At 56.0% G+C, this 25,897-nt stretch overlaps 1 protein-coding gene across 1 annotated transcript in view; it reads right to left on the bottom strand.

Moving 5' to 3' along the window:
- Positions 1 to 550: 550 nt before the first annotated feature.
- Positions 551 to 25,897, bottom strand: part of WSCD1 (WSC domain containing 1) — a 41,662-nt gene continuing 16,315 nt past the window's right edge. Inside the window, exons 4-9 of the mRNA XM_036342073.1 lie at positions 24,994 to 25,178; positions 20,890 to 21,011; positions 7,535 to 7,694; positions 6,384 to 6,548; positions 3,054 to 3,254; positions 551 to 1,691 (exon numbers count right to left, since the gene is read on the bottom strand). Coding sequence (XP_036197966.1) covers positions 1,339 to 1,691; positions 3,054 to 3,254; positions 6,384 to 6,548; positions 7,535 to 7,694; positions 20,890 to 21,011; positions 24,994 to 25,178 — 1,186 coding nt within the window. The 3' untranslated portion in view covers positions 551 to 1,338. The remainder of the gene's footprint in view (positions 1,692 to 3,053; positions 3,255 to 6,383; positions 6,549 to 7,534; positions 7,695 to 20,889; positions 21,012 to 24,993; positions 25,179 to 25,897) is intronic.

The following is a 25,897-nucleotide window of genomic DNA, read 5'->3' as shown; positions in this document are numbered from 1 at the left end:
ACACGCTCCCGACTCCTCCCCCGACCCCGCTAGACGGAGCTGGGCTGGGGGAGGGGCCTTTCACACAGGTCTTCTCCGGGAGGCCAGCACACAGCAGGTGTCAGCATCTGGGAGTGCCTTCCCCCTTTTGTTGAGGAAATGAATGAACAAGTGGGAAAGGTGGCAGCGTAGCAGAAATAGAGACAGATGTGTGGCAGAGACCGGTGACAGGAAGTGGTGGGTGAGTCACAGAGCGACAGAGAGGGCTCAGCCATGGCCACTGGGGGTCAGACAGAAGCTGTGGCTATGGCCTCTCCCCAAAGGGTCCAGGGTTGTGTTGCTGATGGACCGTGCAGCACCCCCTCCTCATGACCCAAGGGCAGAACCGCCCTGGAGAGCAGGGACCTGTCAAGATGGGCAGGGCCACCAGTCACAGTGACCCCAAGACACACTTCCTGTGTTTCCCCATGCCCACACAACCCCGATCCTAATGGCATATGGGGCCCTCAGGTCCAGGACTCCCCTGAGGCCCAGCTCCCCCCACCCCCATCCCCTCACTCTCACACCCTGTATGTGAGGCATGGGGTGAATGCCCGGCTTCCCTGGGGACAGGTGGAGAAAGAAGCCAGGAGAGGAGGCCCGCCTCCAAGGGGCACTCATGTTGGAGGAGTGGCAGGGGGTGCACAGGACTTGCGGTGGGTCCTGAGATTGGCGCGTGGCTTAGGGGTGCTCTACTCTGCCCACAGTGCCGCCAGCCCATCCACAGAGCGGGAGGCAGGGCCGCAGAGTTCGTGGTGCCCAGTGGTCACACCACACACATTTATGGGATGTCAGGGCCACGTGGCCCAGCAGCAGCAGTCCGTGAGCCCACCTCCATGCCCAAGTCCTTGCTGCTCAGAGCAGGTGCCCGCCCAGCCCAGCCCCCACAGTCAAGAAGCCTGACCAGCAAGTCCATGCCTGGGGCTGAAAACAGGAGACCTGGGGCCTCTGAGAGCCTGGGTGCACGCGTGTCTGCGAGAGACAGACGGAGCCTCTGGGAACACGTGGCCTGGAGACTATGCGTGGCAAGTCTGGGAGTGTCTGGCACACGTGGCATGGTGACTTGGGCTTGTCAAAACAGGCACTGTAGCGTGGGGTGGTGTGTCTAAGCGTGTCTAGCTAGGAGCGTGTGTCTGTTTGTGTCTGTCCTGTGGCATCGTGTCTGCCTGGGTGGGCTAAGGGCTTGTGGCTGGTCTCCCTGCACCTGCGGGAGGCGGCACCGGGCAGCCCGTGTCCCAGCGAGGCCACCACCTGAGCATGTGAGCGGGTGCAGCCCCGGGGGCGGCTGGCTCTCAGCAGGGCATGCAGAGCGGCGGCCTATCATCTGGGCACGTACTCCCTGGGCAGGCCAGCCCAGTTGTGGTCACGCAGGGCCTTGTCCACTGTCCGGATGTAGCCATTGATCAAGTCCTTCATCTCCGGGGTGAAGGGCTCGGGGTCGTGCGGGCGCCGGCCGTGGCGCCGGAAGCTGCCTTCCTTGTTGTTCTCCACGCAGAGCAGGCGCTCCTCGCTCACGGACACGTTGAGGAAGGCCACCATCTCCCGCAGCGTGGGCACCAGGCTGCGCCGCAGCTCCTCGTAGTGCACCACCAGCAGCCGCTTGCCGTACTTGAGCCAGTCCAGCACGTGCGAGGACCACCACGAGGCATAGCTGTTGACGAAGTCCGGCCACTCTGGGGAGGACAGAGGGGTGCCGTGTCAGGGCCCGGCCCGGGAGGGCTGCTGGTCTCCCTGGATGCCCAGGGAAGCGGCCAGGATTTTCCATCACCCACTGCCCAGGGCCAACCTGCCTGAACCCCCTGCTGAGGAAGGTGACTTACTGTGAAAAAGGGTTAATATCAGGCTGCGCTCTGAGGAGTCCTAAGCCAGGAAGACGTGACCTTGATTGAGTCTGCCTGCCTCCCAGCAAACACATCGAGTTAAAACAAATGTAAACTGCACGGACCAAGCACTGGCTCGCTCTCTCATGTGCTATGAATTCCTTGATCTTAGCCACTGCACCCGGCCAGGGAGAGCTGGGCTGCACCACGGTGCATGGCAGCCGCATTAAAGACAGGTGGAAATCGAGGCGCCCTCCTTCACCAGGATCTTGTCTCTGATGCACACCTGATGTGGGGTGCAGGGACGGGGCAGTGTGTGGGGGGCAGCTGCTGGGCCTCCCGGTGAGAGGAAGACGCTGTGCCGGCCAGGCTTCCTCTCCTGGCCCCTCCTGTGACTCTAAGGCGTGCAGCCTGACCCAGGCTCACTGTGCTGGTGGGTGTGAGGCCAGCTGAACCTGGGCACAGTGGGGCAGGAGGACACACCATGAAGCCACGGACAGGGCGATTGCAAACTTCCACAGATGACCGACTTCATGAGATTTTTTTTCTAGCAAATTAAGAGATGAGGTGTTTTGTTGGGGGTGGGGGCGGGAATGCACATGTTAAGGATCACCCCAAGGAAAATAGTTTCCATAACGGGGCTATGGGGAGCATTTGTTTCCTCTCATCTTCAACATGACCCTCTAAGGTGGGGACCACCTTGTTTTTCAGAGGAGGAAACTGAGGCCCCGAAGGTGTGCAGCTTGCTGGGGTGACTGGGCTGGTAAGAGACCCAGGAGGGATCAGAGCTTATCTGGCCTCCATCCTAACGAGGAGTCAGCAAGCGGGGTAGGGATGCTGGGGGCTGGTCTAGGTGAAGGGTGATGGCGAGAGCGGGGAGCGGGGCAGGGAGGGGAGACACAGGTCAGCCCCACCTGACCCAGAGCCACGCAGGGACAGACGCACAGCCTGCCTGGCCCACAGCCCTGCATCTCATCAAGCCACCACCCTGCTGAACGCAGCTTTACTTTGGAGGGACACACTTGGCTTTATATTACTCACCTCTGCAATTCACTGCCTAAAGCTGGCTGTGCGCGCCTTGAGGGCAGAGACCGTGACCCCTTTCCCTGGGCCCCCCTGCCTTTCCCAGTGCCTGGCACACAGTAAGCATGTGTCAGCAGGCTGACTCCATGAATAACGTTGCAGTGAGGCCTCACCCCCAGGCCCCTTCTCTACCTTTGCTCTTCCAGTTGCGGTCAGCTGCGTAGCCCAAGTGCCCGGCGCACTTCCTGTTGAATTCGGCCACCAGGGACCTGTACGGGTTCCGGATCAGCAGGATGGCTGAGTCGAACATCTCGATCTCCCTCCTGCCACTCTCGTGGGTCTTCACACAGATGGTGCGCCGGCTCCGCCAGTGGTCCTTCTCGCCCTTAAACCCTGCCCGGGGGAAGGAGAGGGCCGCTTTGGAGGAAGGCATTGTGGGACCCACATGGCCAAGGGGCAGACAGGTCCTAATGCTCACCTGCCTGCCTGAGGGAAGGCTGGCAATAGGGGCCGAGCAGAGGGCACTGGAGGACCTATGATGGTTGACAGGAGCGGCCTCTATAGGACTGACACTGCCCAAGACAGCAGGAGATGTCTCAGAGTTGGGAAAGATGGCATCTGCTAGACAAAGGAGATAAGGCGCCTCCTGCAGATCCCCAGGAGTCAGATGGCTTGACCATGCCTCATCTCTAAATGCTGGAGATGCATACATTTGGGTATTTTCTTGGCAATTTCACCTGAACATCACAAATACCCCTGCGAGTCAACTATAGCTGCACGCATAACTGGATGAAGTGACTGAGGTTCAGAGTGGGTGTGTGACTTGCCCAGGATCACACAGAACCATGGCAACAGAGCCAGGCCTCTCTCCACGTGGCTGTGTGTGTCCCTGAGAAGCACCCCACTTCCACCCAGCTCCCCACAGTAGGAGCAGGATCCCCATCATTACACTCAAGGCTGTGAGCAGCTGCTGCCCCTCCCTCTGACCTCATGCCACGGTCCTGTAACAGGGCCCCCGCCTGCACCTGTGGAGATTCTCTACCTGGGACCCGAGAGCAGGTCTGGCCAAGGTCTCATCCACAGTGGTTGAGCCTGGCCCTGCGGAACCCGGGGCCCAGTTTCTATGAACAGAGCCCTGCTCCCCTGGAACAATCTCTCGGGGCTGGGGGCCTGCCTTCTTCCTGGGTCCCTTAGGCCAGTCCTGGGCGTTCGAGCCCAAATCACTTCTGGCTGAGAATGTCAGACTCTACCCACCACACAGAGTCACATATTTATCAACACTGATTATCGTGTGCTCATGCTGTGTCGGATTTTATGTCAGGGATCAAGACTGTCCTTAAGCTTACAGCCTAGTAGGGAAATAGCCCATGTATACTACAGAGACCAGAGGCTAAGGCAGCAATGGGCAAACTATGGCCCACGGGCCGGATCTGGCCCGTTTGAAATGAATAAAACTATTGAAAAAAAAGACCGTACCCTTTTATGTAATGATGTTTACTTTGAATTTATATTAGTTCACACAAACACTCCATCCATGCTTTTGTTCCGGCCCTCCGGTCTAGTTTAAGAACCCATTGTGGCCCTTGAGTCAAAAAGTTTGCCCACCCCTGGGCTATGGGAACAAAGTTTAGCAGGGACTGGTTAGAGGGTAGAGTGGGATGTCATAGAAAAATGTCCCCTGAAACTTGTTTCCTGACCACATCCCGGCGTAGCTATGCAGCCAGCTCTGGGGACATTCTCCATAGATGTGCATGAGCTTACCTTGGGCTCTCTGAAACATAAATAAGCCTTCACCCCTTTCCTGACTGGCTGGGAAGCACCTGTATTTGCAAGTTTCTTTTGAATCTGGAATTCTGGGTTCACTTGCTGAAGCTTCCCACGTTTCAAACTCATCTCTTTCATGGGCCAAACACTGAAAGTTTCGCTTTGATTCATTCTGTCAAGCAGCTGGGAGTTTCCGGGAAAGGAGGAGTCCAGCTCTGGGCTGTGTAAATCTGAGATGCAGTCTTTGATGCTTGAGACCCAGGGCGCCTTTCCCACTGCCTCCGCCTATGCCAACAGCGGCCACTTTTCCTTATAACTCAACCACATTCACCCAGGACAGGGTTGGCACTTGGCTCTGGAGCTGCCTTGTGAATGTCCCATCTGCACGTGTCATTGCTCTGTAGTGCTCCGAGGCAGTGGCTGCATCTAACTGGCCCTGTAAGGCTCAAAGATGTCCTGGCATCTCTAAAGCCATTCCGAGGCAGCCACACAACGCTTATATGTGGCTGTTCAAACCACTGGGCCACTTAGCCATTTGTGGACCAAAATAGCCAGCTGTGAGAGACAGGTGAAAGCCTTCTAGATGAACAAGGCGGGTTACTGCAGCCTGTACAACAAGCATGTCAAACTCACGGCCCGAGGGCCACATGCCTCATTTATTTGGCCCGTGTTAGCCTTTGAGTTTGACATGCTTGCTGTACACAGTGGGTGGTGCCCAGGGGACTAGGACAGAGTGGGCAGGACCATGTGCTTCCCCTGACCACTCACCTGTAGGTACCCATGACCAAGGCTCCCAAGGACAAAGGGTTGTATGAACAACCTTGGCTTTGTCCCAGCCAGACTGAGGTTGCTGTGGGTGAGTCCAGAACCCACTGCCAAGCTCAGAAGTTTCCGTTTCCTCTAGGATGCTACTATAGCACCCTCTCTTCCTACACCAAACTCTAGTGATGAAACTTAGTTGTTGTGACATGACAACAGAGAAATATATTTCACACGTGGAGATGCCACTGGACTCACCTGAGATTCTTGGTTCTGAAACAGCGCAGACTCACGCCATTTAAGGCCCCTTATTTCTGCAAGATTTTAAACCATAAAACGCTTGAAGATTTTAAGACCAGTTTTTAAAACATAGCACTGTGAGCCTAGCCGGGGTGGCTCAGGTGGTTGAGTTTCGTCCTGTGCACCGAAAAGGTTGCCGGCTGATTCCCGGCAGGGCACACATCTGGGGTAGGGTTGGATCCCCAGTGGGGGTGTGTGCAGGGGGCAACTGACCGATGCTTCTCTCTCACAGGATTATTTCTCTCTCACTCTCTTTCCCTTCCTCTCTCTAAGTATGTCTTCAGATGAGGATTAAAAAAAAAAGCATTTTGATAAGCTACCCCTTGCCTAAAAAGAAAAAATAATTGAGGGTTCTGAAAAGCAAAGAAAATCCAGGAAAGGTTTCTAAAGAGGGAGTCCATGCCACTAGGCGTTCCCTTTGAGTCCAGAGTGGAGCCCATGAGCTGTCACTCTCAGTGTGGCCCGAGGCCGGCCTCCATCGTCACCGGGAGCCCAGGCTCATACCAGACCATCACCGGGAGCCCAGGCTCATACCAGATCAACTGGGCCAGACTCCGAGGCGCTGCCCGGGAATCAGCTGAATTTACCAAGCCCTCGGGGAGGCTCTGACACACACGCGTGGGAGAAGCACTGCTCCCGCACTCCCAGGGGACGGTCTGGCCACGGGAGCTGCCTTCCCCACTCTCTGCCCTTGCTCACCTTTGTTGTAGAGAGTTCCGTCGAAGTAGTAGCTCCCGGTATAGAAGCCAGTGGCGTGCTCGATGAGGTGCCGCGCCCAGGTGTTCCCGGCGCCCGGGAAGCTCGACAAAGCCACGAACACTTTGGACTTGGTGGGCAGGAACCTCCTGTCTGTGCACCGAGTGTCTGAAAGTCAGAGGTCATGTCAGGGTCACTCACCCCTGTGGTGATTCAGACTCACGGCCCGACTTCCCTGGATAGAAACTGCTGACCCGAGACTCCCGCTTAGTACAGGTGTGAACTGAGGGGGAGGGGTTCGCCGCCTGCACGTGGCTGGCCAGAGACAGCCCCAGGGACCACGAGGCCCCAAAGCCCACGCAAGAGTGTGGTGCAAATTGGCTCCTGTGGACCCGCAGCCCCTGCTTTGTCTCCATGGCCACAGCCAAGCCTTGGCTACTGGCACAGCACAGGTAACTCCAGGGGAGGTGGCTGGGTCATAGCTGGGTGGACCAATGCCATACCCTGAGGTGCAGCCAACAACAAACTTGCCGGACTAATTTCAGGCAAGTGACCTCTCTGAGCCTCCTCTTCCTCCCCCTTCCCCCCGGGGCTGCCTGAAATCTTCAGGGGGAAGCCCCAAAGCAGGCTCCGTAAGGGGGCAACATCCCGCCCTCTCTGCTTTTCCTCCACCAGCTCCTAGGGCCAGCCGGGCAGACGGGATGCTACGCACCACAGCCCAGGAGCCTTGCTGGATCCCAGGTCCTGGGCTGCCTCGGGAAGCCTCTGAGGCCCTTGTGGCCTGAGCTCCCATGGCACCCAGTGCTGCCACCTTGCCCTTGCTGTCCCCCTGGACCCTGCCTCTCTACTCTTCCTTCCTTCCTCAAACCACCTTCAACCCCCAAGAGACTCAGGTTAAGGTCAGGTGCTTTTCAAACTGAGCCCTGTATCCTGGCCTGGCCTCCAGAGATGGCGGAGGCCTCCTCCATCCATTATCCCAAGCTGAGACCATCCACAAGGATACCGGGGTTCTTACACAGATGCCGCTCCTACCCCAGGACTGCACACTCCACCATGGCCAGCATTTCCAAACCTCCAGACCACAGGCCACCAGCAGAGGCAGGCACGGGGAGGAGGATCCTTCACGCCCTGCCCACCTTGGGGGCGGGGCTCACCTTGCACGGGCGTCTGGTAGACCTCGCAGTACTCTGCCAGCTTCTGTGCCTCAGACTCCTGGCCACACAGCGAGCTGTCCACAGCATCCCGCAGGTTGAACTGGGAGGTGGGGTAAGCACAGTAGCACTCCCAGCCTCTGAGGATGGCCAACGGGAACTCCTGCCAGACGAGGAGAGGAAGAGAAGCATCGCGGTGAATGCAAAGGCCATGCCTCCCGCAGCTGCAGGATGAACACGTGGACCCACTGCCGGCTGCAGGGGAGCAACAGGGATGTCTGTCTGTCCTTCTAGTGCCGGGCTTGGTGCCCAAGCCCACGGAGACCAACTCAATGAGATGTGACTCCTGCCCTCCAGCAGCTCACAGCTGGCCGGCGACAATCCAGCAGGCACAGTGCAGTGGGGCTGTGGCAGGTGAGTCAGGTGTGCAAGGAGGGAGCGGAGCCTGGATCTGGGCTCCCGAGGCATCCAGGAGGCAGTCGGGAGCACCGGGATGGGAACAGGCCCTCCAGACAGCGGCATCCATGGGAGAAAATGTGTGTGGGGTTCAGAACGGGACAGATAAACCCCCACAGGGCAGTTAGGGCTCAACGTGTCACAGGTTTAACTAACAAACCGGGAGCCCTGCCGGGAGCTAGCGTCTGGAATCCCCACTAGCTCTGCCTGGAAAGACCCAAGCCAATCCTATGCCTGAAGTCCACAGCTGGGGGTTCAGGACCAAGGACAGATGCCCACACGCCCACCTCTCCAAGACAGGAGGGTGGGCAAGGGTAGACTTGGATCCACGGAGGTGCTGAGCCCCATGAGGGCTTCCTGAGGACGGAAGGGCCCTGCCAGGGTTCAGCTCCTGGCGGTCTCTTGCATGGTTTCGTGTTCCCTGAGGGGCTACGCTGGAGGATGAAGAGCTGGGCCCTGGCACCCATTAGGCCTGGATGTGAATTTGGGTTCAGGGCTGGATAACCTCGGGCAAGGTGCTGAACCTCTCTGAATTTCCCATTGAACCAAAGTAATGAAATACACCATGCACGGTTATTATGGGGACTAGATGAGAAGGGTCCTAGCCGCCCAGCACTGGGCCCGGCCCAGGCTCAGTGCTCAGAGGAGTGGGCCATCCTCTGTCCCCTAACCCTCCGGCATCAGCCACAGCTCACGCACAACTTCCTTCACCCACCTCTCTCACAGGTAGTTTGGAGCACCGACTATGTACCTGGCACTGCACAGGCCACGTAGCCCCATTTCATCTCTGCCCGTCCCTGCATCTTGCATGCAGGACATGCGAGCCCCTGGAGTGTGGAGACCGGAGAGGAGTCTAGGAGTGTGAGCAGGAGGGAGGCTGTGGGCGGAGAAAACTTCTCATTGCTGAGAGAAGCGCTGCACAAACCTTTCTTTTTTGCCCACGGAGAAGTCTCATAAATAAGTAAATAAAAGGAAATCAATAGCGTCTTCTGAGCACGGCTTGGCAAAGCCAAGGATCTCAGAGAAGACCATAGAGGTGGTGTCCCAGCCAAGGGAGGGCGGCGCGGATCCTGGGGGAGGAGCCTGGGGGAGGGGAGAGGGTGCAGGGGCGAGGGGAGGAGATGCTGCCTGAAGCTGCCTGCGTGCAGGGCTGTTGTTATAGGCACAGGCTGAATTCTCCACCAGATGCCCAGCCTCCCTGATAGCCCCTCCCTGCTTCCCTCACCCTCTTCAAGGCGGAGGGGCAGCTTCGCCTCTGCCAGGACTTTTACCAGGGCCCAAGCCCACGTCTGTCTCTCAGAGCTGAGCTGTCACGTAGGACAGGGGGAGGAAGTTTTCACTGTTCTTCCACTACGCATGTACCCCTACCCACCTACACCTACACACACACACACACACACACACACACACACACACACACACACACACACCCATCTCACTAAATGCTCTGATTCTAGAGCTCAGAGCTCCCTTTTGCACTGGAAAAACTCATGAACATTCTCTGGGACCATAAGCAAGTCACCTCCCCTTAGTTTCTCCACCTGTAAAATGGACATGTTCCATGAATGGGCCTGCCTGGAAGAGCTGGAGGATCTCATTTCTCTGTGGCCCCCTCACTAGTCCCCCCTGGCCCATCCCAGGGGCAGTGAGACCAGGACGGCTACCCCCAAGGCTTTCCTGGGAGAGGCTTGACATGGGGATGGAGGATGGGGGTGGGTATCCAGGAACTTTTATGTCAGAGGGAGGAAGCACCACATAGTAGAGAAAGGACCATGTTTATCATCTGAAAGACCTGGACTCAAGTTCCAGAGTCACAATTCCGTACCTGTGTGACCTTGGGCAAGTGCCTGCCCTTTCTCAGCCTTGATTTTCTCATCTGTAACGTGGGGGTAACGACACCCAGCTCAGAGTGGGGGGAGAATGAAGGGAGGACCATGCATGAGAAGGACCCAGCCCAACGCCCAGCACATGGTACGTGCTCCCCTATTTTTCTCTCTTCAGGCCTTTAATTGTACTAGAGGTGCGCCCCAGACCACCTGCCTCTCATTGTACCAGGAGTTTATTTCAGACGTGGGCAAACTATGGCCCGCGGGCCGGATCCGGCCCGTTTGAAATGAATAAAACTAAAAAAAAAAAAAAGACCGTACCCTTTTATGTAATGATGTTTACTTTGAATTTATATTAGTTCACACAAACACTCCATCCATGCTTTTGTTCCGGCCCTCCGGTCCAGTTTAAGAAGCCATTGTGGCCCTCGAGTCAAAAAGTTTGCCCACCCCTGGTTTATTTCCTCAAGTTCCTCACTTTGTCTCCCCCTCCAAGGCCTGGACAGCTCAGCACCAAGGGAAGGCCAGAGCCCCTGTGAGCCTGTGGTCCTTTAGTCTGGATCAGGCATGTGCAGAAGAGGATGCACTGAAGGCTCAGCGGCCACAATGAGGCCCTCACTTGGGAACCAGCCATGCCCAGAACCACTGCTGCCCCCAATGTCAGCTTCAGTGGCAATCCAGCACCGGCAGCCAGGGCCACTGTCCCGGTGCAGGGCCAAGGGGACGGGACGTGGGAGTGAGCGGACAAAGGCTGACAAACCCATCAGCATGTCCAGCCAGACACCATCTCCCACACCCGCCTCCGCCGGGACCCCCAGGCCACTACTGCAGAGAAAGTGAAATCTGTGTCCATCGGGCCCCTCCATCAGAACACCACTGGCTTTCTGGAAGCAAGTTCTGCTGCCGTGAGTTGGTGAAAAGCCGTCACAGGAACCATGACCTCCAGCCCCCACCATCAGCATCCATCCCCTCCCACAACCCCCCTCCTGCCTCCTCCCAGATCAGCACCTTCACCACAGCAGCCTGGGCGCCCACGGCAGCGATGGGCAGAGCACGCGGCCACCTGGCTGTGTCCCCGTCTGTTCACACTGGCTGTCATGGGCGGAACGGTGTCCCCTAAACTTCACATGTTGAAATGCTAACCCCCCTACCTCAGAATGTGACTGCTTTTGTGTCTTTAAAGAGGTAATTACGTTTAAATGGGGCCATGAGGGTGGGCCCCAGTCCAATCTGACTGGTGTGGTTATTAGAAGTGACTAGAACACAAACACAGGCGCAGACCAAGGGAGGGCCCCGTGAAGACAAAGGGCCAAGGCCACGTGCAGTCTGGGGACAGAAGAAACCAACACCTGGATCTCAGACCTCCGGCCTCCAGAGCTGCAAGGAAACAATCTCTGTTGCTGAAGCCGCATCCGTCTGCAGCACTTGCTACAGCGGCCCTGGGAAGCGAACACACCAGCTTTCCTACCGGTCCTTGGCTCGGCCAGTCACAGACCCACCTCAGGGCCTTTGCACTTGCTGCTCTCTCTGCCCAGAATGTTCCTCCCCCAGACACCCCCATGGCTTTCTCCCTTACTTTCTTCAACTTGCCTTCTCCCCGGAGGCCTTCTCTGGCTTCCCCACTTCAAGTCACAACATCCTCCCACCACCACCGACACACCCTATTCCCCGGCTGCTGGGCCTTCTAATTTGGTTTCACTGGGGTGTCACAGCGATGAAACCCTCTGACCCTAAGTGTACCCTCAGCAGTCCTGATGTGTGTGTATCAAGACCAGCAGTTCCCTCACACCAGTTTCCTCCACCCCTTTCCAGTCAGCCCACCCTCCCTCACAGCAACCTCTTCTGATTTCCACCGACACAGATTCATTTTGTCTAGAATATAAATGGAGTCATCCAATGTCTATTTTTGGGTGTCTGCTTTCTTTCATTCAGAAATGTATTTGTTAGGCCCACCCATGTTGTTTTATCTGTTAATCGATCATTTCTTTTTTATCCCTGTTATTCGGTGTGTGAATGTACCAATCTGTTGATTCCTTCACTTGAGGGACACATGGGCTGTTTCTGGTCTCTACCTATTACAGATAAAGCTGCTATGAACATTTGTGTACAAGACTTTCAGTCAGTAAGTATTTCCCTTTCTCATGGGTTAATACTGAAGGTTCCTGCTTCATTTTCCTCCACGTAACTTGTCGGCATTCAACATCCGCTCTGTTTTACTTACTGACCTGCTTATGGCTTGCTTCCTTCCCCGAGGGTGTGAGCAGGGATTTCTGTGTGTCTGTGAGCTTTGCTGCATTCTCTAGAACATGGTGGATGCTTAATGACCGTTTGATGGACAAACCAATGAACAAATGAATGAATGAATGTCCTTTACACTCCCAACTCCCCCCCCCAAATTACTGGCAATGGACTTGGGCATGAGCTTTTTGTTGGTCATTTCGCCCTGGGCAAGAGGGGGAGAAGAAAGCTGCCGCATCTAAGCAACCCCCCCCCCCGCCCCCAATCCCAAACACTAGGGACCCCAGGGGGATTGGATCTCCTGGGATTCCTGTTCAGAGGAAATTTCAGCAACGTGGTAGCTCTGCTCAGCGTGGCTGGCTCTGTCTCCCTCCCTGGCTGTACTGCTGCTGCCCACGGTGATGCCTCCTAGTCCTGTCTCCCAGGGCTGGGGAAGGGCCGCCCCCACCAGTGACCCGAACCTCTTTGCTTCCTTGAGTGGATTAAACTGTCAAGTTTCCGGGTGTGTGCAGAGCATGGGCAAGCTGCAGACAGTAATGTGGTTTTACTTACAACATAACCACTTCGGCGACATCACTGGATTCTGAAAACACAGAACAATTTTTAGCCCCTTGGGGATTTCTAGGACATGATTTCCATAAAAATTAAATATTGGAGAATCTTATCTCTCTGCCAACTTCCCCAGTCCTCCCACCCCTACCACAAGCTTGAGACAGAGAGAGAGAGGGAGAGAGAGAAAGAGAGAACACACAGAGACAAAGGAGAAGATGATTAGAGAAAGCAAGGCAGAAAAAGGAAGCACAAACCAGATGTGGACCCGTTTCAATAAACTAGCCGAGGGGTTGAAGAGGGAGCCACGGAGCCCAGCTGGAGGGCGGGTGGATATGCATCCTACTTCAGACACCTCACCACCAGCCCCAGCCAGGGTGTCAGCCTGGAGCCAGGTCAAGACTCAGCCAGGGCCTGGGTCTCTGGGTCATGGGTATCCACATGCAAAGGCTTGGTCATGGCCAAGGGGTCAAGGAGTGGACATTCCAACAGGCAAGAAGAACACCTCTAACAAACTGGCCCAGCTGGGTCTCATCTCCTCCATCTTCATTCCTCCTTGAGCACCTTGCTTGGGATCTCCCTGGTTATCAGAATTACAGAAATCTAACAGATCGGTGCTTCAAGTTTCCGAAGGGGGAATTGAGGCTTGGAGGCAGGTGGCGAGCAGCCCGAGACCTCCGACCATCAGGGTGAGTGGAAGAGAAGCCAGCTTCCTGGAGTCCAGTCCAGGGCTTTGCCACACCCACACTCAACTCCTTGGAGGCAAACACATGAATGCATGGATTTTTTATGAAATCTGCAAACTAGCACAGAGCTTAGCTCTGACCAGTTTTTACTTCCTGGGCCATTCCCTTCCCTCCAGAGGCAAGTCTGGACACAAACAGGAAATGAAGACAGCCACAAAGATGGCTGCGAATATGGGGGATGAGGCCAACTTTTGCTTTTGGTGCTTTCGGGCAAATGTCAAGCTGCATGCAAACCTGTCAGCTGGTGCTGTGATTGAGAGCTTGTTTGCTCCAAGCCAATACCTGTGGGGTCTGACTGCAGGGGTGGGCTGGGGGCGGTTTGTGTGGTTTGGGGAGGCAGCTGCGGGGAGGCTTGCCAGACGAAGGCTTGGTGTCAGGAGCAGTGTCGACAAGCTAGTGAGCATCTCTGAGCCTGGGTTTGATCACCTTTATGAAAGGGGCATAGCTTGATGATTACAGGCTTGGGAGCCAGCAGGCGTGAGATTAGGTTAAGATGGACTGAGTCTTGATTTCCGCACCTGTAAGGGGGCGTTGAGGATGGAATGAAATACTCGTGAGGTGCCTGTCAGAGAGGAGACACCCAGCAACTTGCATGGCCTGAGTCCAGGGAAGGCTGAAGGTGTGGGATGGGGCAGGGCTTCTCCATGCGAAGAGCTGACTCACAGCCCCCTGCCTGTGTCCAGCCTCAGAAGTGCTGCTTCGGGATTGTTTGGGGCAAATGTCAGTGTCTCCAGGGGCCTCTGGATGTTCCCTGGGGCAGTGGCTCTCTGCAGACACTGGGTCCCCAGACAGTAGACCCACTCCCCCGCTCCATGCGACACCCTCCCGTCAAAGCCAAACACGCACCAGAAAGAAGGCCCATTCAACCGTGGGTGGCTCAGCACCACCACACCCGCGGGGCCCCAGGGGCCCGGGTTTCCATAGACATGAGGAGGACCAGCTGCTCGTCTTAGGCAGTTTCTCAAGCATCCCACGCACAGCAAAGGAACCAGGGAAGCCGCATAGTAACGATCATCATCCCATTGTCTGCAGTACTCGCTACGCAAGAGACGCCCAAACCACAGCAAAGCCAGCGAGTCCTCCTCGCAGTCTGGTGAGGCACTGCCACTGCCGCCAACCCCGGGCAGCACAGGAGGACACTAAGGCTCAGGGCTACGTGACTGGCCAGGACCACAAAGCGAGAGAGGGCCGAGCAGGGCTGTGCCCCCAGCTCCTGACACCTCTAAAGCTCCCTCCTTCCATTTTTAGAAAGATATATATATATATATATATATCTCACAAGGATATATACTTTAGAAGGAGATATATACATACAAAAGTGTGCAAAGTGTTATTGGTTGTTTTCTCCGGTGCGATAAAATTACAAGTGAGTTTTAATTTCATTTCTGCATTTCCAAAAATTTCTAAAATTTCCTTTTAAAAAGCCTGTGTAACCTCCCCTTCAAAGAAAACAGTATGTGTGCCTTAGAGACTTACAACATAATATCAACAGGTTTATGACAGAATTTTTATAGGAAATCTAAAGCCACCCTCTATCAGTCACCTACTGGAATGACTATACAGCATTTTGGAAAAAAAAAAATTCTTACTCTCCAGGTAGGAAGTCACAAAGCCCAGACTCTTACAGGCCCACCCTTGGCAGAGCGTGAAATTGCGTGCCCCACGGAGGCAGCGAGTCCACCAGCAGAGGCTGTGTCTACTGGGTCCAAGTGTTCTGAGCCAGCGAGGCCCAGCAGCCTCCACAGTAACACGTGCTTTTCCATTTCACAGGCGGATGGGTAAGCGCTGCTATTAAACAGCCAAATAAAAAACCCCTAGAAGAATGTCAATAGGAAAACACCCAGGGGGTTAATATTCTCTATGAAGGACGCATGCACCCAAAAGAGGCTCGAAGAGGACAAGAAGGAAGGGGAGCACCTCCTCCCTCCCCGCTCTCCCCTCCATCCTGTCCCTCTGGCTGCATTCTCAGTAGAACCAGCAGCAGTGGCCTGCAGATAAAACCTCAGATCAGGGGCATAATGCTGGGGAAGCTTCACACCTTAGTAGCCTGTTTACAGATGGTGTCAGATTTCGCTCACCAGCCCACTGTGGGAACCCACGTTCCCACACATGGCCTATCTGTTTGCACACAAATAGTGGGCTTCGAAATGAATCACCCCCTGATCTGAACTGGTAGCAACGCAAATATCTAAGCTCCCCCGCGCCCCTCATCCTCACCTCTGTCCAAAGGAAGGAGCCGAGTACTGAGAATGAGCAGGCTTCCCCCCATCTCCAAAACGACCGCAGAAAATTAGACAAGATCATTGTACTGTGTTTAAAAACGCATTACATCGGTCCAGTCTCTCTTGCTGGCAGACAGTCAGGTCATTAAGATGCTGCTATTCCCCCAAATGTTCTCCTCCCCGTCAAACTGCACTCTTGGAGCTCCCCAAATTCATTGTAACTAACTAGCAAAAAACAATAGAGATTTCGATCTGGGGCTACAAATAGACCCCAGATGGTGCTCAAAATTGGGGTGCTGCAAGGAGGGCTCCCCTCTTTTCCTGTTCCCAAGCCCCAACTCTCACATCTGCTGCTGGGCCCCACAGTCCTAATTAAGCCCCTAGTCCCCTCCCCCAGATTTAGCTCTGTCTCATTGCACATTCTGCTGTGAGCATTTTCCATCATAAAAGTCTTTGAAACCATTTTCAATGGCTGCATTATAGTCCACTGTATGGCTGTGGCTTAATGTAGCCATTCCCACATCATAGAACATCTGAGCTTGTCTTTCAGCCAAATTAGGATGAGATGGAGCTGCCACTGGGTCAGCCCTGCAGCCTTGGTGCTACTGGCCTTGCTGGAGAGAAAGTGCTTGGCACTTCAGACAGGGAAGTACAGCCAGACATCCGAGTTCACCTCTCTCTCTGCCCCTCAGCATCCAGGACAGGAGAGGGGAAACCATTCCTGCACAGGTCGCTGGTCCCTCAGGCCTGGGTCAGCTGACCCCCAACTGACCTCACAACCCCCAGACATCAACACCAGAGGCAGAATTTGCTTCCTCATCCTCACCAAAGAGTCGGATGAGACAACTGTTCTCCAGGATTCAGACTCATGGGGAACGTGGGCCGTGCCTGGGCCTTGCTGAGCCAACACGTCCAAGCTGGCCCTGGAGGGCAGTGGCTCTTGACGGGGCGGGGCACGAAGAGACAATTTTGTCCTGCAGGGGGCATGTGGCCTTGTTTGGGGACAGTTTGGGTTGTCACAACTGAGCAGGTAGGGGCTGTTGGTATGTTATGCGTAAAGGCTAGCAATGCTGCTAAATACCTTGCAATGCACAGACAGATGCTAAAATGAAGGTGACCTGACCTGAAGTGTCAGTAGTTGCAAGGCTGAGAAACCCGGCTGTAGAGTGAAGGCAGAGTCCCCATAAAACCCTGGCCAGGAAACTGCAGAGCTCAGAGCTGCCCAATGAGGGGCGGGGGCGGGGGTCTGCTCCCGAAGTCTTGAGTCCAAGTTCCACCAACACCCATGAGGGAGGAGGGATGGACGGCTTGGGAACCAAAGGCTCACTCAGTTGGGTAGAAGGTGGTTTTCCTTGGATGAGTAACATCTGGGTCTCGCCCTCGCCCTCCCTAGAATCCCTAACTCCAGAGCCAGGCCACAGGCCACCTTCTATCTCAGCTTTGCCAAGGCATCTCCCAAGGTGCCTCTGAGGAGGGTTGCCCCCCAAAGGGATCCACAGAGGACGCCTCCACTCCCCTCCAGAGCCTCACCTACGGCTGTGAGGTGCCACGCTGGGCACGGCATCCTCTCCCTGCTACGCCACCAGTGGCTCCCTCTTATGCACCAAAAGCATCTGGGCTTCGAGGCAGGCATGCAAGGCCCATTGCAATGTGTCTCCACCCACCCTCCACGCCATGCCATGGAGCCCTCCACTCCGGCAAGCTGGGCTGCTTCCCACCAGCCCCCGCCTGCTCAACAGTTGCCTGGTCTTACAATGCACCCCTCACATCCCTCATCCGCCCACTGACACTGCCCACATCCTCTGGCTCCCACCCTGCCACACGGGCCAGATGAGCTGCCACTGGGCCAGTCCTGCAGCCTTGGTGCTACTGGCCTCCAAGTCTCCCTCGCCCCCCTCAGGCACTGACTTCACTCTGTCGTGTCCTATCTCAGTCCCTCCCCAGGGGTGAGCTCTACCTCATGAGAGGGGCCAGGTTTCTCCCACCCCTGAGCTCTGCTGCGCCCCCCCTCCCAAGTTTGGCCACATCTCACTAAATGACTCCTGCCAAGATCTGTTTTCAACATGAACGCTGGAAATGAGGACTTCCTCCCAGCTGCAAACTTCAGAGCACCTAAACAATGGTCCTGGAGGAAGCCCCCACCCGCCCCAGCCCATCCGACAACGCAGGGAGGCCAGGAAAAGAAACAAGCAAAGGCACCTCGAGGACCCGGGATGCCCTCTCCTCCCTGATCTGACCCGAACAGTTCCCACCGGCATTGGCCAGAGCTGAGCCTGTGACTTGTCCTTGAAACACGTCATGAGGGGAGACGCACAAGGTGCTAAAGCGAAAAACGGGGAAGAGATCGGGAGCCTGCAGGTGCCGCTGGCACAAGCTCCAATGCAAAACTGCAGCAACATGGATTTGTGCCAGCAAAAGCGAAGAAAGGCTGAAAACAGAAGTTGGAGAGTGTAACATCTTCAGGGTGCGTGTCTGAAAGCACAGGGCGGACATCTCTGGGCCCTCGCGGGCCACCCAAGAGGAGGTGCCCCCAGAATACTGGGTTGTCTCCCTAGGACAGTGATGACGAACCTTTTGAGCTCGGCGTGTCAGCATTTTGAAAAACCCTAACTTAACTCTGGTGCCGTGTCACATATAGAAATTTTTTGATATTTGCAACCATAGTAAAACAAAGACTTATATTTTTGATATTTATTTGATATATTTAAATGCCATTTAACAAAGAAATATCAACCAAAAAAATGAGTTCGTGTGTCACCTCTGACACGCGTGTCATAGGTTCGCCATCACTGCCCTAGGATGCTGCGCTGAAGTCATCGTCCCTAAAAGAGGAGCCACAGGCTGCCTCATTTCCCGCTCACACAGCGCTGGCGGGGGTGTGCGGTTAATATAACCTCAGCCAAGGGCAACGTGGCAAAGCCTGCCAACGTGAGAGGGACACAGGGCCTGGAACCCAGCACCTCCTTGGAATTCCGTCTCCCAGATCCACCGCAACAGAACGCCCCACCCACAAGGGGAGTCACTGCAGCCTTATTTGTAGAAGCAAAGGACTGGAAACCAGCTAAATGTGTAGCAGCAGGAGGCCGGTTAAGTAAATGATAGGACATCCTGTAAGGGAATGAGGGACGGGGAAAGCACGCTCCTTGCCAATAGGAAGCCATGGCTCCCTGTCCCACGCAGGGCGGCGGTGAGTAGCTCGTTACCGCCTGTGGGTTTGTAAAGGAATCGTGTCTTTGAAAGAACCGATGGCTGGAATAGACACAGATGCTCTCTGACTGTGGACACAGGAAGTCAGGACCGTGGCTGCCTCCGAGGAAGGACAGACGCTGGGTGGTGAGACACCGGGCGAGAGGAAGACGCTCCCGTCTGAGCACTTTGGTGTCTCTTTATTGTGTGAGCACATTTCCTACTAAAAATAATTTAAAACACTAAGGACACACAGCGGTGATGTCTGTTTCCTGTCACGTCCCCCTCTTTCTTCTCTCCTGTTGCCTCCTTTCTGCGCTCACCCACTGGGGCCCCTCCCCCCAATGTCACATAAAGGGAGAAGCACGAGGGGGAGGGGTGGTGGTGGGGGCGGGCGGCAGGGTGGGCTGTAAAGCCAGTGGCTCCCTGCTTGTGTGCAGATCTGCTCTGGCTCTGTCGCAGCAGCCGGGATCAGAGCACCTCCCTCAGGGAGTGCTGGGAGAGCAAGACAGATCACGGCTGGGGAGGTCCCCCGCACAGCACCCAGCACACAGGACACAGGACACTGCCCTGGGCGGGCAGGCGAGGGACCCTAGGAGGCTGCCCTCAGCCCGATCTGGCCCAGCTGAGCTCCTCTGATTCCAGTAGAGGCTCCTCGGGGACCTGCTGGGACCTGCAGGTGTGCAGGCCACCCTGGAGAGCAGCTTGTTTCCTTGTGAGTACATAAGCAGGTGTCCCTGCTGCCTCTACCGCAGTCCCTGCTCCCACGAGGGGGAGAGGGGAAGTAGAGATGCCCAGGCCAGATGTGTGCAAATCAACAAGCTGCTCCTGGCTTGCTGCACATGTCTCGTGATTCCCTGATGCCCTGAAAGCTTCCTCGGAGGAAGCTTTCGAAAATGCTGGACGGGCAGGAGCCTCTTCAAAGGCTGTGCGTGCGCAAGAGGAAGGCGCACATGCGAGGCTTTGTCTCCACCCACCTCCAAGGGGAGCATCGCTAGAGTGGGGAGGGCAGCTCCCAAGGAGGGTGGGGCACCCCTGGAGGGCAGGCTCCTCCGTGTCCAACCACACCTGCCTTCGCGGAGGCCCACTTCCTGCACCCTCAAACCACCAGCAGGCCATGGAGCTACACAGCTCAAGTCCTGGCTCCCCCGTTACTGGCTATGCGACCTCGGAAAGAATGCTCAAGCTCTCCCTGCCTCAGTTTTCTCACCTGCAAAATACAGATAATCGTAACACTATCCCATAGGGTTGCTACAGGATTAAATTGGCTAACACATTTGGGCTTGGAACAGTAAGTAGGTGGCATGAAATAAACAAGCAATACATGTTAGCTACTGTTGATAATTACTGTCGTCATCATCATCATCATCATCACCATCGTTGCCAAGGCCCCTCTCTTAGCCCCATGGTGTTATACTGCCAGGTATCATGGTCTAATCAAGGCTACTGAACCCCCACACAGAGGAGCAGCCCCAAACCCCAGCCTGTTGCCACTGAGGGCATTTCCAGGGCTGCAGCATCCAGACCCATTTGGAGGTTGCTGGACTCCAGCCCCAGATCTCAGTGCTCTTTGGACAGCTTGCTGGTTCCACCAGCCTCGCTTCACAACGCCCCCCCCCCCCCCCCCCCCCGTCCTGCTTTCTGCAAATCCTACCTGGCCTTGGCCAATTCCCCCACCCCAGAGCTAGCCTCGGTGCCCAGCCCAGCCCCCGCACAGTCACACCCCACTCCTCAGCCCAGGCTGAGCCAAAGTTGCCCCTGGGACTCCAGCCCCTGTCGTCAGGTTCATGGCCAACACCATCAGCACACACAACAGAAAGTCCGTCTGTTCTCTCCAGGTCCGGACCCAGCATCTTCGTGCTTCCAAACCAAGCCAGTCTACCATCTGACACTTGTGCCAAGAGCTCATGACGGGAAAGGCATGATCATTTCAGCTTCTACAACCTTCGCTGACAATTCCCCGCTCGGCCTGGAATCACCAGCCCTAGCAACAGACTCCCCGCGGGCACCCTCAGGGAGGTCTGCTGCGTGGCCTGCTGCTCCGGGCGGACGGATGTCTGCAGCCCAGCACCGTACCTGCCCCCTCTCCGGGGCCACCGCACATGCTGATGTGGAAGAATTATAATTGGTCTTACTTTCTTGGAACAAAATCCCGAACACGTCTCCACTGTCACGTTGGCCTGCAGCAGGGAGTCGGGGAAAGCGTGTGTGATGTTCTCCGGCAGTCTGAAGCACCCACGATACGTGACCGACCTCCCTGGGGGAAAAACAGGATTTCGGTGAGAAACGGTGCTCCTGGTCGTTGGCGCCTGTCACGAGGGAAACTGGTGGCTTCTGCGTTTCAGCATGTGAAGGGGCGTCCTCAGGAGGGTGGGTTTCAGATCAGAGAAGGCAAACTGTCCTAGACGGGGTGTGGCCAAGCCAAGGCCCTGGGGGAAGCCAGGCACCAGGACCTTGGTCACCCGGGATCACCGACAAGGGGCCACTTGTCTGACTTCAGGTCTCACTATTCCCACCAGCTCTCGGGGGACGGTGTCCATTCACCTTTCCTCCCTTTCTTCCTCCCTTCCTTCCCCCCCTCCCTCCACAAATCCGGACTGTGCGTCCGTCGTGAGCCAGATTCGGCACTAGGGAACCTGCGAGGCGCATGTGCTGGAAAAGCGCATGACATCCCCGTGAATGTGCGGAAAGAAAAGCAGGCGTGGAAATCGACATCCTGCCAGGTTCCCGTCACTGCGCCACCCAGTGACACACTGTGTGCTTCCCCCTCAACCATAAGCTCCCACCAAGCTCGAGGACTAGGCCTTATGCCCCGTCCCAGGAAGCCTCAGGCCACAATGTTCCTCAGACCTTCTGGTGGAAAACTGTAGCTCCCTAGTTGGCGTCCTTGGTGCTGAACAAGCCTTCTGGAATGTTCCAGCACCAACTGATCAGTTTCTTCCAGACTCATCAGAGTTTCTCTAGATGGCATCGCGATTCCTATCCCAGATCTCCCCGGGCTCAGCATCTCTCCCTGCTCCCCGCCTGCTCAGCGCCTGGCCAGCAGCAGAAACCCTCTCCCCAGCCAGCCCCGCGGCCAGAGGGCTCTCCACGCAGGACTGCAAAGCAGGATGGAGCCCTGGTCTGGAAGCCCATCTGCTCAACCACGTCTCCAGTGTCTGCACATCAGGACACCAGCCTAGTCGGGCACAAATGAAGGGAGGCAGCTGGTGCCGGGGAGAACCCTCCAGGCCGAGCATCTGACTGGCCTGAGGGCAAGTCCTGGTACTGCTGACGACTCGCTCTGAAACCTGAGTGTGTCGTGGACTCAAGACCCTCTGTTTCCTCACTGACATAATGCCCGGCAGCTAGAGTTGTTTTGAGGGGCAACGTGCACCCACAAGCCAGGCCCTGATGTGGCTGCCCTGGCCTTGGTATAAGGACTTGGGGTGATGGCTTGTGCTGAGCTCACAGAACTCCTTCTTGTCCTGTGGCATGAATGAGCCTCAAAAGGACAAAACAGCTAGATGGACTGGGCTGTGGTCCTCAGCCAGCTGCTCTGGGGTGGGACAGACACCAGGGAGACAGGCTCCGGGGCACATGACTAGGAGGGTGAACAGCACAGGCAGGACACAGGGCCAGTGGGGTGATGGGCATCCCAGCCAGTCCCAGGCTGCAGGGAGGCACAAACCAGAGTCCCAGGGGCAGCTGCATGGGGGTCAGCCTGTGCTCAACCACACCCAGCCCTGACTGACACAGCAGGTGCCCAGTGAGCACTGAGTGGATGAATGAACTGAACAACAGGGCACGTGAGGGCACAGCATACACTGCGATGCCAGCGCTGCTGGGATGGCAGCATCGGCTGCCTCTGGGCATCACCGAGTGACTGTCTTTCAGGGAAGAGGCTGTCGTCTAGTGCAGTCTATCCACACCTGCCTCCCTCGCTTCCCAGGTGACAGCCCCAGGGCCAATTTAGGCAGGACACCTCTCTGTTCCTACCTCTGATCCCAACCCGGGGAGCTGAAATTTAACACGGGTGGCCACCTGGTTGCCTCTTGACAGAGATCCTGTTGACTCATTCCCTTGAGAAGGGAGCGGGCAAAGTTCAACTGCATGGGACCCGCAGGCTGCCCAAAGGGGCAGCTATCACACTGTTTTCAACATGAGCCATGACATCAAGGCTAGCCCACTCAAGATCTGAGGCTGAATAACTGGGCCACCTCACCCTTAACCAACGGGCAGCCTGAAGCAAATCAATGATCCCTAAGAGCCAGGGGCTGAGCAGGCGGGAGGAGCTGGCAGGGCTGCCGGAGCCCACACTGGACCTGGTCCTGCTGGGGGATGGTGGTGGCTTTGAACCCAGGGAAATCAACGGTCCAAGAAGCCAGTCTGGAACATTCTGGTCCTCAGGAAGCCCATTTGGATGCCCAGGTGACAGAGCAAAAGTTGACAGATCCATGCACCACGGCAACCTCTGTGCCAGGCCCTGTCCTGGCCCAGAGTAGGTATCAATCACGATTTGTTGCGTTAATGGTCTCATTAGTGAATCCACAAAGGTGTTGCCAGGGTTACAACCCTGTCCCTGTCCCCACATCTGGAGCCCTTGTGCCCAGATATATCCTCTCTGACTATAAGCACTTACGCAGCCTCGGTGGGCTGGGCCTGAGCATCAGCCACTCCCCCCTGACACGCTGGCCCCATAGCAGTCACCATGGTTCTCACAGCTGGGCGGCTGTACTGCGTGGCTAACACTCTTTGCTAGGAGAGCTCTCAGGACACCCCTCTGCAGTCCTAGCGCCTGACCTCAGCCCTCTTTCCCTGAGCTCTGCCCGTGCCAGGCCTAATGCATTAGCTGCCCTGGAGCCGTTACCAGGTGCACAGCCAGAGGCGATGTGTCCGAGAGCCCGTGTGCCCCCATCGTCCACGGTCTCACCCCGGCCTGTGGTGGGGACGGCCTCCCGTGCCCTGACTTCTTCCCAGCCCGGCCCCTCCCAATTATGAAAAGGATGGCCCTGGCCGTGCTCTCAGCCATCTTTATTTGATAAAGGAGCCTTTTATCATTAGGTGAAGTGGATCTGGGACTCAGCATCTTGTAATCAGGACAAACCTGAGCTTCAGACACATCTAACGGGGCCCCCTGTATTTAAAAGCACTTTCCATTGACATTCTTGGGGGTTCAGTCTGCCTGTCTGAAGCATCAGCTGCCTCCACCTCCTGGCTGATTATTCCTCTTCCGAGTTCTGTACTTAAACTGTAAGCTGACCTTCAGTGAGAGCTTATCTCTGGGAACGCTTACACCTGGGTGGGTGGCACAGCTCTGAGCGGTGTTGCATTTGCCCCCGCCGGCCCTCCCGGTGGTCCAGAGCCGATGTTTATGTTGGAGTGTTCAGGACCAGGAAGATCATGTAAATCTGAACCCCCAAACTCGTACGAATGCAGGTTGTCCACAGTTACAAATTCTTAGGGAGATTTTTCTTTTTGTTTGTCCCCGGAGCTCATGTCAAACGGACAAGTTTTTTTTCCATCTCCCTGGACTATATTTTAGAAACCGAACTATTACTGATTTACACTTCAGTGGAAGTGAATCCCACGTGAGGCAGAGGTTTCCATCCAGTTCCCTATCCTGACCAGTTCGAAGCCTCCTTCTCTGTCCTATGTGGACGCCAGGACCTCAGCCCGCGGCCACCAAAACCAGCGACTGCCCTCTGCGGAGACCAGAGCCGCACAGCCAGTTCCCGACTCACATGGCCACTGCAACTTCGATTCCCTCTGCATTTCTGGAGCAAGGGGTTCCTTACTTGCTTGCTAGTTCGGCTATGCATGTAAAATAGCATTTGCTCCATTTTACCCTCCATTCCTAGGGGTTGGGTAGCTAGGAAACTTCCAGATGACCTGGTCCACCCCAATGCTAGAAATCCAGGTCTGCCTCTGCACTTTACAAAACAGCCTGGAGCCCAGAGAGGGAAAGCAAGCTGCCAGAGGCCACACAGCACGTTTGAGACCTACCTAGGCCTTGGCCCCAGGCCTCTGGATCACTTTCTCTCTCCTTCAGGCGATAAAGAAAGATGTGCTTCAGCTATGAACTCAGGCAACCTTTGGCACACTCTCGCCCCGCACCCCACAGAGATGAGGCTGTCCAGGGAAGCTGAAGAGAAAGGGGGGGGGGGGCAGGGTTTCTGTTCCAAGTGATTTGGAGGAGGGGCCAGAGGCGGGGGCAGTGGAGAGAGGGGCAGACAGCCTAGTGGGGGCTGCACACTCACGCTTCCTGGAGCTCGGCTGCAGCTCCTCCACGCGGTACACGGAGAGCCGGCCGACACCTCCGCACGACGAACCCTTCTCCCCCTTGCACTCCTGCTTACACTCCTCCGGCTCCACGCTCAGCACCGGGAGCCGGTTCCCGCAGTAGCACTCTGTCCCAGCCTCCAAGCCGGCATAGACGTAGGACCTGCGGGGAAAGTGGGCCTGGGATAAAGCTGCCCTTGGCCCAGAGCCAGGCCTGGCGTCCTAACAGCTGTCTCTGGGGCCAGGTTGAGGGCTGGGCTTGAAGCTGTGGTTAGGTCTGGATGAGAAGGCAGGGGCCACGGCCATCAGCGTGTGGCTGGCCTCAGGGGTCATCTGCCTGGGTTTAGGGAACAGTCTCTCCTTTGTGATAAGCTGACTGAGTCAGCCCCACTGGTTCCTCTCCTCAGCCCTGAGCTTTGTCCCCTAAGGTGCAGGTCATGATGGGTCTACAGCAGTGGTGAGCTGGTAGCTGGCTCTTGGGATGGGAGGGAAGGGGCCTAATTGGTGGCATTTGCCAATTTCTGTAGGTGATTTCAAGCTAGCGAGGGTTCAGCAATGGGCTTATAGCATTTCTGAAATTTAACTGTTTGCTCTCGTGAGCCATGAGCTGGCTCCAGCTCACCACTGGTCCAAAGGGCCCTCCACATGTTACAAGCAGGCCCCTCCACAAGCCTCCCTGCCCCAGAGACCGCTCTTACCCGCCTCCACCCAGCTGCAATGCTGTCAGTAAAGAAAGAGAGAGAACGGAACCGAACGGAATTTAACATTTTCAAACTCCCTCCTCAGCGGACCAAGGCATAAAAACCCAAATTGAAAACCCAAACACCAGCTCCTAACCCTTGTTTGGCCCCTGCTGGCTGTGTGATGCTGAATATCCCTTAC

Source organism: Myotis myotis, unplaced genomic scaffold (genome assembly GCF_014108235.1).
Source record: "Myotis myotis isolate mMyoMyo1 unplaced genomic scaffold, mMyoMyo1.p scaffold_m19_p_17, whole genome shotgun sequence".
Classification (NCBI taxonomy): domain Eukaryota; kingdom Metazoa; phylum Chordata; class Mammalia; order Chiroptera; family Vespertilionidae; genus Myotis; species Myotis myotis.
The sequence above is the reverse complement of the archived record's forward strand: the minus strand, read 5'-3'. Positions and strand labels throughout refer to the sequence as shown.